The 12626-nt window shown below is 38.0% G+C and overlaps 1 protein-coding gene across 1 annotated transcript; it reads left to right on the top strand.

Moving 5' to 3' along the window:
* Positions 1–208: 208 nt before the first annotated feature.
* CNOT10 (CCR4-NOT transcription complex, subunit 10) lies at positions 209–11606 on the top strand (the record flags this gene model as incomplete). The annotated part of the gene is made up of 10 exons (XM_008947333.1): positions 209–300; positions 1593–1754; positions 2277–2427; positions 4867–5012; positions 5870–5953; positions 6962–7045; positions 8055–8172; positions 9116–9265; positions 10231–10433; positions 11522–11606. Coding segments are annotated over 10 exons (1275 nt in total), but the record flags the coding sequence as incomplete, so codon positions are not given.
* Between the last annotated feature and the right edge of the window lie 1020 nt (positions 11607–12626).

Raw genomic sequence — 12626 nt, 5'->3', positions numbered from 1 at the left:
TTCAGCTAGGATTATTACATTTACATCGTATGGAGAGGAACTCACTAGGAGCATAGGATAACTTGAGCTATTTTAAGCAGACAGTGCTGCAGTCATCTGGAAAGTTACTTATATTAGCAGAAGAATGAGAACTGGAAGAGACAAAATTTTTAAACTAAGCAGCTGTAATTACATTTGGAAACTTTCTTGTAATCTGTCCACTTTACAGATCAAGGTACTGAGAAGCATGAAGGAGCAAGTACCTCTGGGATTACTGATCAGGAGAAGGAGCTGTCGAGCAGTGCATTGCAAGCCTTTCTGGTAAGGCAAAGTCAAGCTCTGAGACTTCTTATTTACTACATAACTGCTAAATGGGCCTATATAATTTTCCTGTTTTTTAGTACAGTTGCAAAGGTATTAATGGGATGTTATAACACAACTAGTACTACTTTTGCTATAAAGCTAGCACATGCATTTTCTGCTTGCTCTGATGTGAGAAGACTGATGGGGATACTTGAACAAGGTGTGCAAGCATATGTTTAATCTTGATTCTCAAAACTTCGTGGCATTAAAAGCTGTGTAATGAGTTAATTAGAAGAAGCAGGCTGCTGTTCTGTATCAGCTTGGAAGAGAGTGATCTCACTGAAGGATTGCTTCAAGCTTAAATTGCTGTTAAAGGATTTAAAGAAACCACATGTATTTAAAAAGCAGCAACCAAACAAACCTTTTTCATTTTAGCATCTTACTGTATTCTTTCACAAAAAGTGCTGTATACTGTTCTGTCACTTTCCATTCAAACTTACTCTTCAACATGTAACACCTGCCAGCAACATTCATTTCCTGTTTTCTGTGTCTTGTAAGGTATTTCTTTGTGTGTTAAAATTCAGGTGCCAGGTCTTTCAGTTTACTTTTTTTGTATTGTCTCCTAATTTTACTTAGTGTAGCAAGTGACAGGAGCTATAATTGCTTTTGCTTTAGGTTGTTATATGTGTACCTCCAGAGTGCCTTGCATAACTGTTTTGAATGTGTTAAACAAGTGAAGAGAAGAATTGAAATACTGTCTTGTAAGATTCCTGCTTGTGTATTTCACTGGTTACTTTTATTTTGTCTGGAATATTGTGAAGTGCACTCTAGTTGGTTTTTAACCTGACAAGAGCTGGTGGTGTTCACTGATGTCGTCTTGAGTGCTTTCTAGCTCAACTGCTCTTTTTCAGTAACATTTTGTTTATTGGCATTTGATCCTGAGAATTAAAGGCACATGAAAGGGTTGTTAGTTTTCCACCTTGCTTATAGATCTACATGCTTAAAATGCTTACGATCTGCTGATAACTTTAGTTTTGGTAAAGGTTCTTCAGGTATGTAAACAACAAATAGAAACAGAAGGAAAATATTGTCTCACTGTTAAACAGGAGAGGTGGGTTAATTGCCAACAGTGCTGAAAGGACAGAGGTGCTCAACGTTTTCTTCACCTCTGTCTTTACCAGCACTGCTGGGCCCCACTTGCAGAGGATACTCTCATAGAACTTAGTATTTATTAGTATATTAGTATTATAGAAGCTGATTTAGAGCTTGTATCTTCTAATGCATGTTTCTGGTATGTGTGCAATTTGCAGGCTGGAAACTATGATGATTGTTTACAACACCTAAATACCCTTCAAGACATAAACAAAGATGACTACAAAATAACTTTGAACACTGCTGTTGCAGAGTTCTGTAAGAGCAACCAGACTACAACAGACAATTTGAGACAAACTCTTAACCAGCTGAAGAACCAGGTAATGAAAACATATTGACATGGTACTTGATTTTCATTGCTGTTAAGGGTGGTGAGGTTGTCCAGTGAAATAGAATAAAGCTTCTGCCTCTTTTCCTCTAGATTTACTAAAGGAATAAGAAAGTAACATTACTTTTAAATCTCCATGTCAGTTTAATAATTTCTGATACTGTTTTTATAGTTATGTTTTAGTGACTGTTGAAACTGAGATGAAGCTGAAGCATTTCAGAGATAACTACAGAAAGACCCCCTGTGTTCTTCCTTAAAAAGTTCCTTAACCTGAAACAGTTTGTGAAATAATAAAGTGAAAATATTACTGTGCTACTCAATTGGCATCTTGCTATTTCATTGTAAATTTTTTGCTGGATATGTGTAGAGCAACAAAGTTTACTAGCTTATAAGTTTTGCTGACCTACCTCTATACAGATGGATACCTTTGTATTTTATTTTTTTAAAATATTTGACACGTTTTAAATTCATAGGTACTGAAAGCTTAATGCCGTGAGTTGTTTTTTTCCTTCAGGTTCACTCTGTTGTTGAAGAAATGGATGGTTTAGATGATGTTGAGAACAGTATGCTGTACTACAATCAAGCTGTTATTTTGTATCATCTGCGTCAGTACACTGAAGCTATTTCCGTTGGAGAGAAGCTGTACCAGTTCATCGAGCCTTTTGGTAGGTGGGCAGAAACAGTAACTACAGAAGGGCCATTCAGTCTTTCCCACTAGCAAAGAAGTGATTTATAGTGTGCCTAGTGTGGTTCTAAGGAAGTAGGTAGGCTTTGCAATGAAGAATTCCAAGAACAATTGGAAGGACAACTACTGAATTTGGGTGAAGGTACTTCAGAGACATTTAGCAGACAAATATAATGCAACTGAAATGGATTTTTGACAATTTAAAAAGGTATTTATGTAAATAATACGTACAGGCTAATTAAATGATTTAAAATCCAGTATTTTTGAGTTATCATACAACTTCATGGGTGGATGTGTATTTGTGAGGGCACTCACATTTTTTTAAATAACTGCATTAGGTCATGCATAGTTGTGTGTGTTCATATGTGATTCTGAAGTCTTCAGCTTTTATGAACTATGGCACCCTGTATAATGGAATTGCTGTACTTGTATGGAATAACTTCATAATCCTCATTGAATTTTAGAGGTGACAAGGCTGAAGGACGTGTGTGTGTGTCTCCATAAGTCAAGTAAATGCCACTGTGCTTCTCCTTCAGTTCCAGTTTTCGGTATGCCTATTTAGGACTTACTCTGTGAAGCCAACTAAGCAGAGATATGTTTGTATGGAATCCTTTCAAGTTCTGTGGGATTCAGCATACGCCTCTGTCTGTTTAGATGCTGGATCTCTGGTGCTGATCTGCTGAGACCAATTCTCAAAGTCTGTGAACATGAAATACATGTGAAGCTGTCTGTACTCTATGCTTTTATGCTGATGTCTGTTGAACAATGCTGTTGAGTTGAGACCTGGCAGAGTGACGGAGCTCAGAGGGGTTGCGATCAGTGGAGCAGGGCCTGATGGAGACCTGTAGCTAGTGCTCTTCCCCAGGGGTCTATACTGGGTCCAGTCTCATTCAACATAATCATCAGTGACCCAGATGAAGGGGTGAGGTGCACCCTCAGGAAGCTTGCTGATGCAAAACTGGGAGGAGTGGCTGACACACCAGAAGGCTGTGCTGCCATCCAGCGAGACCTGGGCATGCTGCAGAGTTGAGCAGAGGGGAACCTGATGGAGTTCAACAAGGGCAAGTGTAGGATCCTGCACCTGGGGAGGAATAACCTCAGATTAGGGGTTGACCTGCTGGATGTGGGTCCACAGAGAAGGAGCTGGGAGTCCTTGTGGGCAGAAGTTAGCCATGAGACAGCAGTGTGCCTTTGTAGCCAAGAAGGCCAATAGTATCCTGGGGTGCATTCAGAAGAGTGACCAGCAGGTCAAGGGAAGTTCTTTTCCCTCTCTACTCTGCCCCAGTGAGGCCACATCTGGAGTCCTGTATCCAGTTCTAGGCTCCCCAGTTCAAGAGAGATAAGGGACTACTGGAGAGAGTCCAAGAAAGGGCTACATGGATGAGGAGGGGACTGGAACCTCTCTTATGAGGAAAGGCTGAGAGATCTGGGTCTGTTGAGGCTGGAGAAGACTGAGAGGGGATCTTATCAATGCTTATAAATATCTGAAGGGTGGGTGTCAAGAGGGTGGGGCCAGACTCTTTTCAGTGATGCCAGCAGTAAGACAAGGGGCAGTGGGCACTGTTGTGGTTTGAACCTTGGAATGGGGGCGTGACCTTCCAGCAACTGGGAGGACCCCGGGTGGGGGTGAAACCATTGTATTCCCTCCCCTTCCCACACACACTCTGATAAGAGGCAGGGAGTGGTTTCTTATTTCACTCCTGCCTTGGAGCTCGGAGAGGAAAGTTGTCCTTTCACTCCGTGGGACCCTGGAACCATTTCTGAGGGTTTTGTATATTTTATTTTTTGTATTTTTCCCCTAATCTTTGTATATATTATTTTCCTTACCTCCCTTTTTCGTTTTCTGTTCCTTGTAGCACAATATACTTCATTTTTTTTTTCCAAAGTGTCTCTCTCTCTCTCTCGGGCGGGGGGAGAGGTGAGTACATAGTTCTGTTCCATGTGGGTCCTGCCCTGAACCCCTTTTTACATGGAACCAGGACAGGGCACAAACTAGAACACAAGAAGTTTCACCTCAACATCAGGAGAAACTTCTTTACTCTGAGGTTGACAGAGCCCTGGAACAGGCTCCCCAGATGAGGTGGTGGAGTCTCCTTCGCTGGAGACTTTCAAAACTCCCTTGGATGCCATTCTTGTGCAACCTGATTCTAGGTTAACGTGCTTGGGCAGGGGCATTAGACTAGGTGGTCTCCAGAGGTCTCTTCTAAGCCCTACCATTTTGTTTCTATGAATTTTTTTTCCCCCCATTATATGTACTTAACTACATTGTATAGGTATCTGGGTTTCTTGGGGTATGTAATAAAAATTTTTCTCATAATGTTGCATAGATGCATTTTATAGTATTTTTTTTTCTTTAGTCATGTTTGGAAAGTTTGGTATTAGAGCTGTGAAATAATTTTTATTTCTTTGCCTTATACAGAAGAGAAGTTTGCCCAGGCTGTGTGCTTCTTGCTTGTAGACTTGTACCTGCTAACTTACCAAGCTGAGAAAGCCTTGCATCTGCTTGCTGTTCTGGAAAAAATGATTTCACAGGGCAACAATAACAGCAAGAATGGAAAAAATGAAGTAAGCTTAAAATTATATGAATGCCTTTAAGTCTTTGCCAGAAGTATGCTTTAACTCTGTCCAAAACTACTCTTTAAAATACTTTCAAATTATAAAACCAGCAGATCACCTGTAACTTCAGACAGGAACTAATATGTTAGTAACTAAGTTAGTCATGTACAGTGGCTGTTTATTCCCTCTCTCACACTTTTCTTAGCTCCCTGGGAGCAAGAGAAGAGTTCCTTAAGTCAGAGACTTGTATTGGAAAGACTGTTATCTTCAGGGTCAGATACAGTTTTCCTTGTTTGTCTTGGATTATGATCATATAAGACACTAATTCTGAAAGGGAATTCAGCATCAGAGAGGAACTGCAATTTTGTACCACAGTATGAGAAATGGAGCATCTTTTTTTACATAGTATCTGACAGCATGAGGCACACCTTCAAATGGAATCTTTTGTATGCTTCCCCTGGAAAAATCAATAGAATGAGTAGTGGCTTGAAAGTGAAAAGAGGACATGGTCTTCTCCTGTTGAATGTACACTTTAATCTTTAACTATGTAGTAATTCTACTGAAGAAAATATTAAAGACAGACCCTAGAATGTACATATCTTTCTGGGTAAGAGAATTATTAAAATACCTCAACTGCAGAGCAACATAGCATAACACTGATGTTAACATAGAATTCTGCTCTTGGTGGGATGGTGGGTGTGTGTGTTCATGGATTTTGACTGTTGAGCTCAAGTTACAGTATTTGGTGGGATGTGTATTTTTTGACTTATCAAGTACTTTTATTCATGTAAGGTTGATAAAAAAATAGCTTATGGAAGACTCTGAATTTAAAAGGTGACTAATAGTAATGCTTTGGTTTTTTTCAGTCATCTAATACAAATAGAGATTCTTTGAACCAAAAAGCTGAAAGTGGAGCTTTAGTAGAAGTTGCTAAATCTAAGATACATCAGGTAAGTGTCTGCATATTATTTATACAAGAACATTAGTTAAAGTTTTTCTTAAAACAGAGTGCCATCTGCTTCAAATCTAGTTAGGCATGAATTGTGGTACTCTGTCTCTCTTTGAATTTCATGTTGTAAAACAAAAGAATGAATTTATCTAACTCTTCCTTTTTGCAAGATCCATGTCCAGGAAAAACAGACCTAGCACAAAACCCATATCTCAGTTCCTTCAGTTTGTCAGGATTTTTTTAAACTGCAGTTAGCTGCACTGACTTTTTATCTGTTAAACCTCCAATAGTCTAAATCAGCTGAGGTTTTATTTTACTGTCCTGTTCTGTGGAAAAATATGTGAAGAAACAAAACTGAGTTGAGGAAGTTGTTTGAGAGTAACCCTGAAGAGAAGGACTTGGAGTGTTGATTGACGAGAAGCTCAACGTGAGCTGGCAGTGTGCTCATACAGACTGGAGTGCCAACTGCATCCTAGGATGCATCAAGAGGGGTGTGGCCAGCAGATCAAGAGACGTGATTCTGCCCCTTTACTCTGCTTTTGTGAGACTCCACCTCAAATACTACGTCCAGTTCTGGTCTCCCCACCATAAAATGGACATAGATCTGTTGGAATGAGCCCGTGTCAGGGAGGCTGGATCAGATGATCTCTAGGGTCACTTCCAACCTAAGCCATTCTATGATTCTATTGGTGCCCTTGGTTTAATAGGTAAATATCTGGGATTAAGAGTTTAGATTATTTGTTTGTCATTTTAAGTGGTAGCACCTGTTTGAATATTGAGTAGCCGTTGACCACATTGAGCAAAATGTGCATCTGCTTACTGTAAATACAAAGCCTATAAATTTGTTGAAAGTACTAATAGAATTCTTCTTTAGGAAGACTTTTTCTACAGCTTTTTACTACCTGTTTTTAAAATGTATATAAAAGATTCTGTACTAAGTCTAGATATGGTTCATCTTGCAAACCTCCACAAGTTACTGTTTTATTTAACGAACTTAATTTTCTAACAGTATAAGGTGAGAGCCTATATCCAGATGAAGTCACTAAAAGCCTGCAAAAGAGAGATCAAGTCTGTTATGAATACAGCTGGGAATGTAAGTATTCTTAAGGCTTTGTTTTTTTTTCTAATCTAGATCTGTTCTCTATCTTCAAACTGATTTTGCTAATTTTCTGTACAAAGAAAGGTCTTATTGATGATCGATGTCTGAAATAATGCTTTCTGTAGTCAGCTGGGTTTGTAATATCTGTTCTGCCAAGAGTAATTAAGGTACAGTTTTCTTATTTGCACTGATTTCAGTTGCTCAGAAAAAATGCACTATATTGTTAATGATATCAAAATAACAGTGAAATATAATAAACAGGTTCAGTTTGCTTAATAATTTAAGCATCATAAAGTAAGTTTTAGTCTATTATAAATGCTACAGGTATTACAAACTTCTAATGTCACTTGTTGTTTAAACCAATTTATAGATTAATTCTGGGATACACAGTTTTGTTTAGTGTTTTTTTTTTTGTTTTTGTTGAAATTTTGTGGAGGCTTACCTCTCGCTAGAATTTTGTTTGTTTTTTTATATAGGAGTTTTTAGCTGAGAATTATGTCCGCTATCCCAGATAAATTCTATATTAGCTGAGGAGCAGGGGATGGAAAGAGACCACTTCTCTTTAGTTGCCCGTCTGAACAGCTGCTAGTTAGAAGTCCTTCTGCCTGTGAGGTCTCTTGTGGCAGACCAGAAAGATCACAAATGAGGGGGAAGTTGTTGAACTCTACAGGGGGGGAAGTATGGGGAGGAATGTACCAGAAATCACAAATTGGAGATAGATCCTCTTAAACTGAAGGGAAATTCTCTGCACTTAGCTGTTTCTCTAACAGAGTTCTCTAGAATAACGTTGAGTTTTAGTGCAGTAGCAAGGAGTTTTGCAGCATAGTTTTGTAGTTCAGGAGGTAAGTGTTTATCACGTGCTCAACAAGGAAATGCTATTTCTTGAAAGTATTAGGGCCTAGGCCCATGTATTTTTAAAATGGCAGCAGAGGCATGCTGTTTGTGGAGTTAACACTAGCAGCAGAAATAAAACAAGGGATAACTATTGTTCTCTCCTTCACAGTCAGCTCCTTCTCTCTTTCTTAAGAGCAATTTTGAATATTTGAGAGGCAATTATCGTAAAGCGGTCAAGCTTTTAAACAGTGCGAACATTGCTGAACATCCAGGCTTCATGAAAACAGGTAAAATGGAAAAATCTTCATCCTGCAAATACATAAAATTATTATCAATGAGCAGTGCTATTATACTACACAATTAAGTGCTAGTAATATTTAGTTAAGGGAGTAGGCCCTGAATGTCCTAGGTTTATATGCTGGATATGTTTTCATCTTTCTCATGCTCCTTCACATAACACTGTTATGTTTTTTATTGAATGTTCTAGACAATGCAGCAGTTCAGTTACCTATGAAAATGGATTTGTGGAAGTGCAAATGTAATCTTTGCAAGGCTTATACTTGGGTCTCTAAATCAAGGCATGAAATGAGAAGCAATGTACTAGATCTAGAAATGAGATTTCAGAGTGTACTCAGTTGTAGTAGTTGTAATGATGATTGTGGGGGAAATACAAATATTTATTGAAGTGTTAAGGTTTGAGTTCTGATGCATGCCATTTTAAGTTACTTTCTTATTGTCAAAAGCATTTCTTGCTTGTATGGTTAGGAAGATAGATTTGTTTTATAAAACTTGGAGGCAAGTAACATTATTTGAGAATTTTCTTTTTACAAGAGAAAAAAAGAAAATTCTAAATGTTTGAAAACCTGAAGTGCTTGTGCACTAAGTTCTATGAAAACCTCCAGGTGAATTTACCTCAACTTGCAATCTATCAAATTGGCTTTATACCTGTCTCCTAGAATATGGTGTACAAGAGCTGTACAATATGTAGCTGCTTATATATAGGTTATTTCAGGTGAACCCTTCAAGAGAACTGGAAGGGCGTGCAGAAATATGGGTTGTTAAAATGCTTGGGAGCCAGGGGTGTAACCTGCCTAACCCATGAAAATCTCACTGAAGAATGTGTTTCATAGACTACCATAATATGCTGACCCACGTGAAATTGGTGGGAGCATTTTATGGGCTCAGTAACACGTTTCAGTTTACAAAAATGGTCCTTTGCTGTTCTCTCAGGTGAATGCCTAAGGTGTATGTTCTGGAACAATCTTGGATGCATTCACTTTGCAATGGGAAAGCACAATTTAGGAATTTTTTACTTTAAAAAAGCCTTGCAAGAAAACGATAATGTGTGTGCACAGCTAGGAATGGGCAGCTCAGATCCAGGTAAGTCTTTCAAGAGATAAATATAGATGGTGGAAGAGGGGTGGGTGAATCAAGAAAATAGAGTATGGAAGCTTTCAGTAGTTACCAGCAAAATTCTGCTTCCATCTTTTTGTAGAGGACAGTATAAGGAGGGTGAGAATTTTCATTGTAACCTGATTTCAGAATATAGTTGCTTTTACCAGTCATAGATGTTGGTGAATTTTTTTTTTTTTCTGTTCTTTTTGATGTGTCATGGAGCTGGGGCAATTACTTCTATCTCATTTGTAGTCTTTGACTGTCACTGAGGGAGGAGGTAGGATGAAATGAAGTCTTTATGACCTAATATGCATCATTAAAGATGTTATTGTCCTGCTGATAGTAGGTAGAGTCGTCAGGACTTGAAGGGTGTGTGGGGTTTGTTTTGGGTTTTCCCGTGTTTGGCTGGTTTTTAACTTGGAAGATACAGAAAATGTGGAGTACAATACTGTTAAATTAGCATTTGGGAATGGTGTATTTCTCAGACTTTCTTACTGAAGAACTCCCAGCCTTGTATGAGAAATGTTCACCTATTGTTTAGTTTTATGGTTGGTTTTATTGTCAGTTTTATCCATCTAGTTTTTAAGTATACAAAAGACAAGAAAATAAACATTATAATTTTTCTTACTCTCATGAATAATACTTAAAGTTTTTTTCTTTTCCAAGTAAATGATTTCATGATGAAGTGGTAATTTTAAATTTTCTTGGTTTCTTTAAAATTTAGTTATCACACACTTTGTTTTTTCTATTCTTCCCCTGGCCCTATACCTAAGTGCAGTCTTAGGTGCCATTGTGAAGACAGAGCATTTTATGGTTGTGATAATTTCTGCAATGAAAGGAGATTTCTTGTTGTTGTTTTGGGGGTTTTCCCACAGCTTTCCCTCCCTCCCCCATTATGTTTTCTGCTCTCCTAAATTCCATATCCAATATGGTGTAATCCTTTTCTGCAGGTAAAAAATTTTCAGGGAGACCCATGTGTACGCTGCTGACTAACAAACGTTATGAGCTGCTCTACAACTGTGGAATTCAGCTCCTGCACATTGGGAGGCCCTTAGCTGCCTTTGAATGCCTGATTGAGGCAGTCCAGGTGTATCACTCCAACCCTCGTCTCTGGCTGAGAATAGCAGAGTGCTGCATTGCTGCCAATAAAGGGGTAAGTAGATTTGAAGTTCCTTATTTTGATTGTAGTTATGAAATGAATGTGATCACAGAATGGAAGAAGTAATACCTTGGGTTCAACTATTCATTTTAAAGGCCTCAATGCTGCAACACCTCTGTGTAAATACAAATTATTTTTGTGTGTATCTGTGTTTGTATGTTTAATCTGAAGCTGCAACAGGTGGAGGAAAACTACTACAAAAAGAAATGTCTTGAGACAATTAATTGACTTTTCTGAGATCAGAAGAATTTGAATAGGCTATTCAGAAGTTGGCATGAGATGAAATAAAAGCATGTAACTGGCTGTTAGAGCTGTGCTTCTATAAAGTTACAAGTTTTTCACTGGAGAGACTCATTAAGCATGATTTTTATTTTGTCAAATTGCCATCATACCCCTTTGTCATTTCAGCTCAAAATCTGAGTCTTGAATTGGTTTGAAGCATGTTGTATTTCTTCAAGTCGTCAAATGGTTTACCTTGCTTTGTCTTGAAATAGTTTAATGAAAAACAATGAAGACAGTATTTGGAAAGAAACTTGTATTACTCTCTAATGAGGCATTGCTTTATAACAAGAAGCACTATCTTCTTTCCGATCTCTGCTCAAAGTGGATACTAACACTAATAGTTGACTTACTATTGATATTTCATGATGCCTCAGCTTTCAACACTCATTTAATATTGGTTGCAAAATCTTGGTATTTTTATACATATATACATAAAATCCATATGAAATAATATATGGTATATATTGAAAACAACAAAAAAACACCTGAAAGTAATTTTGTCTTTTTTTTGTGTCAGCATGAGAATTAAACTTACTCAGGATTGTTTTTCTAAGTTCTGTAGTTCCCAGGATTTCTGTTCCTGGATTGCAGAAATAAGGTGAAATTGGAATTGGACTCCAGATAGTACCTGAGGGAGGAAAATTTTTGTGGCTGCTTTTGGAAGTTTGATATTCACTTTGAGGCTTAATGCACAGAAACAAGTTTCTTAATCTCTTTTGCTGATATTTTGAGGTGGAAGAGTTGTTTTTTTTTCTTTTTTTAAAAATTTTTGACTGAAACATTTTGGATTTTATGTTTAGACTCTAGGAATTGCAATACTGCCTCTGAGTGAGGTTCTAGCTAAAATTTTAGCTGGAGTAGTAGGAGAAAACCTGAAGCTATCCAGTAAGAGATCCTTTGTCTTTACTTCAAGTCTAGATACTACTCTGTAAAAGGTATGACTGAAAGCATGTTGCTGCTCTTTTAGGAGACAGTAAGGTTGGGGTTTTTATGTCTTATTGAATACATTTATTTGATCAGACTGGTGAATAATCCTGTTTAAAAATAATATATAGCACTATGTCCTGGGACTTCATTGGAAGATACAAAATTTCTTGTAGAGGGCTACTAAAAGCATTTGATTAAAAAGAAGCTTCCTTCCTAGGATGTTCTTAATTATTTACAGTTTTCTTAATGTACAGTACAAGTAATATAAACTCCTTGAAATACTTTTAAAAAATTGTCTACTGTAAATTCAGTATCTAGATTCAGATGTGGCCTCATTTTATGGGACTAAACTGGATGAAGATAACAAGATGTGCTTTGATTTCCACTGAACTCTTTGCATGTCATCTTCTTTTTCTTCATGCAGCCAAAACAAATCCAGAGTTTCATTATTTCCTCACTAAATTGCCACTAGAGGTTGAAAAGGATGAGACTGTAGTGTGGCTAACCTAAAAGTGGCATGGGCTGAGGAAGCCAAAGATCAGCCTTCTCCATCCTGAAGCTGTCATGATCTCAGCTGCTGGGGAACTGAATCTGTAGCTGCTTAGATTTTCATTCCTCTGCTGGCCAAGTTTGTGAAAACCTGCTGACAGCAGACATGCTGCATGTGCTCTGGGGCATCTTAGTTCCAGCCTGTTGTTCTATGTCTAAAATAAGCCAGACTTCAGAAGAGTGGGGACAGGTTCGTTCATTTTTAGACCAGAAAACAGCACCAAAATAGTTTCTTTTGACATGCTTCTATGTGAAGTTAAGAGATTCTCTGTTTAACTGTAATTCATGACTCCTTTGTGTGGGTGGGATGATATAATCTGTAATTACATGATCACATGTCATTATTTCCACAATATGCCCATTTCCCTTGGTGCACGAGATGGGTGGGATTAACTGAGCAAGTGGCTGTTGCGCGGGGAGCCCCAGAAT

The sequence above is a fragment of the Merops nubicus genome, unplaced genomic scaffold, assembly GCF_000691845.1.
Source record: "Merops nubicus isolate BGI_N331 unplaced genomic scaffold, ASM69184v1 scaffold20919, whole genome shotgun sequence".
Classification (NCBI taxonomy): Eukaryota; Metazoa; Chordata; class Aves; order Coraciiformes; family Meropidae; genus Merops; species Merops nubicus.
The sequence above is the reverse complement of the archived record's forward strand: the minus strand, read 5'-3'. Positions and strand labels throughout refer to the sequence as shown.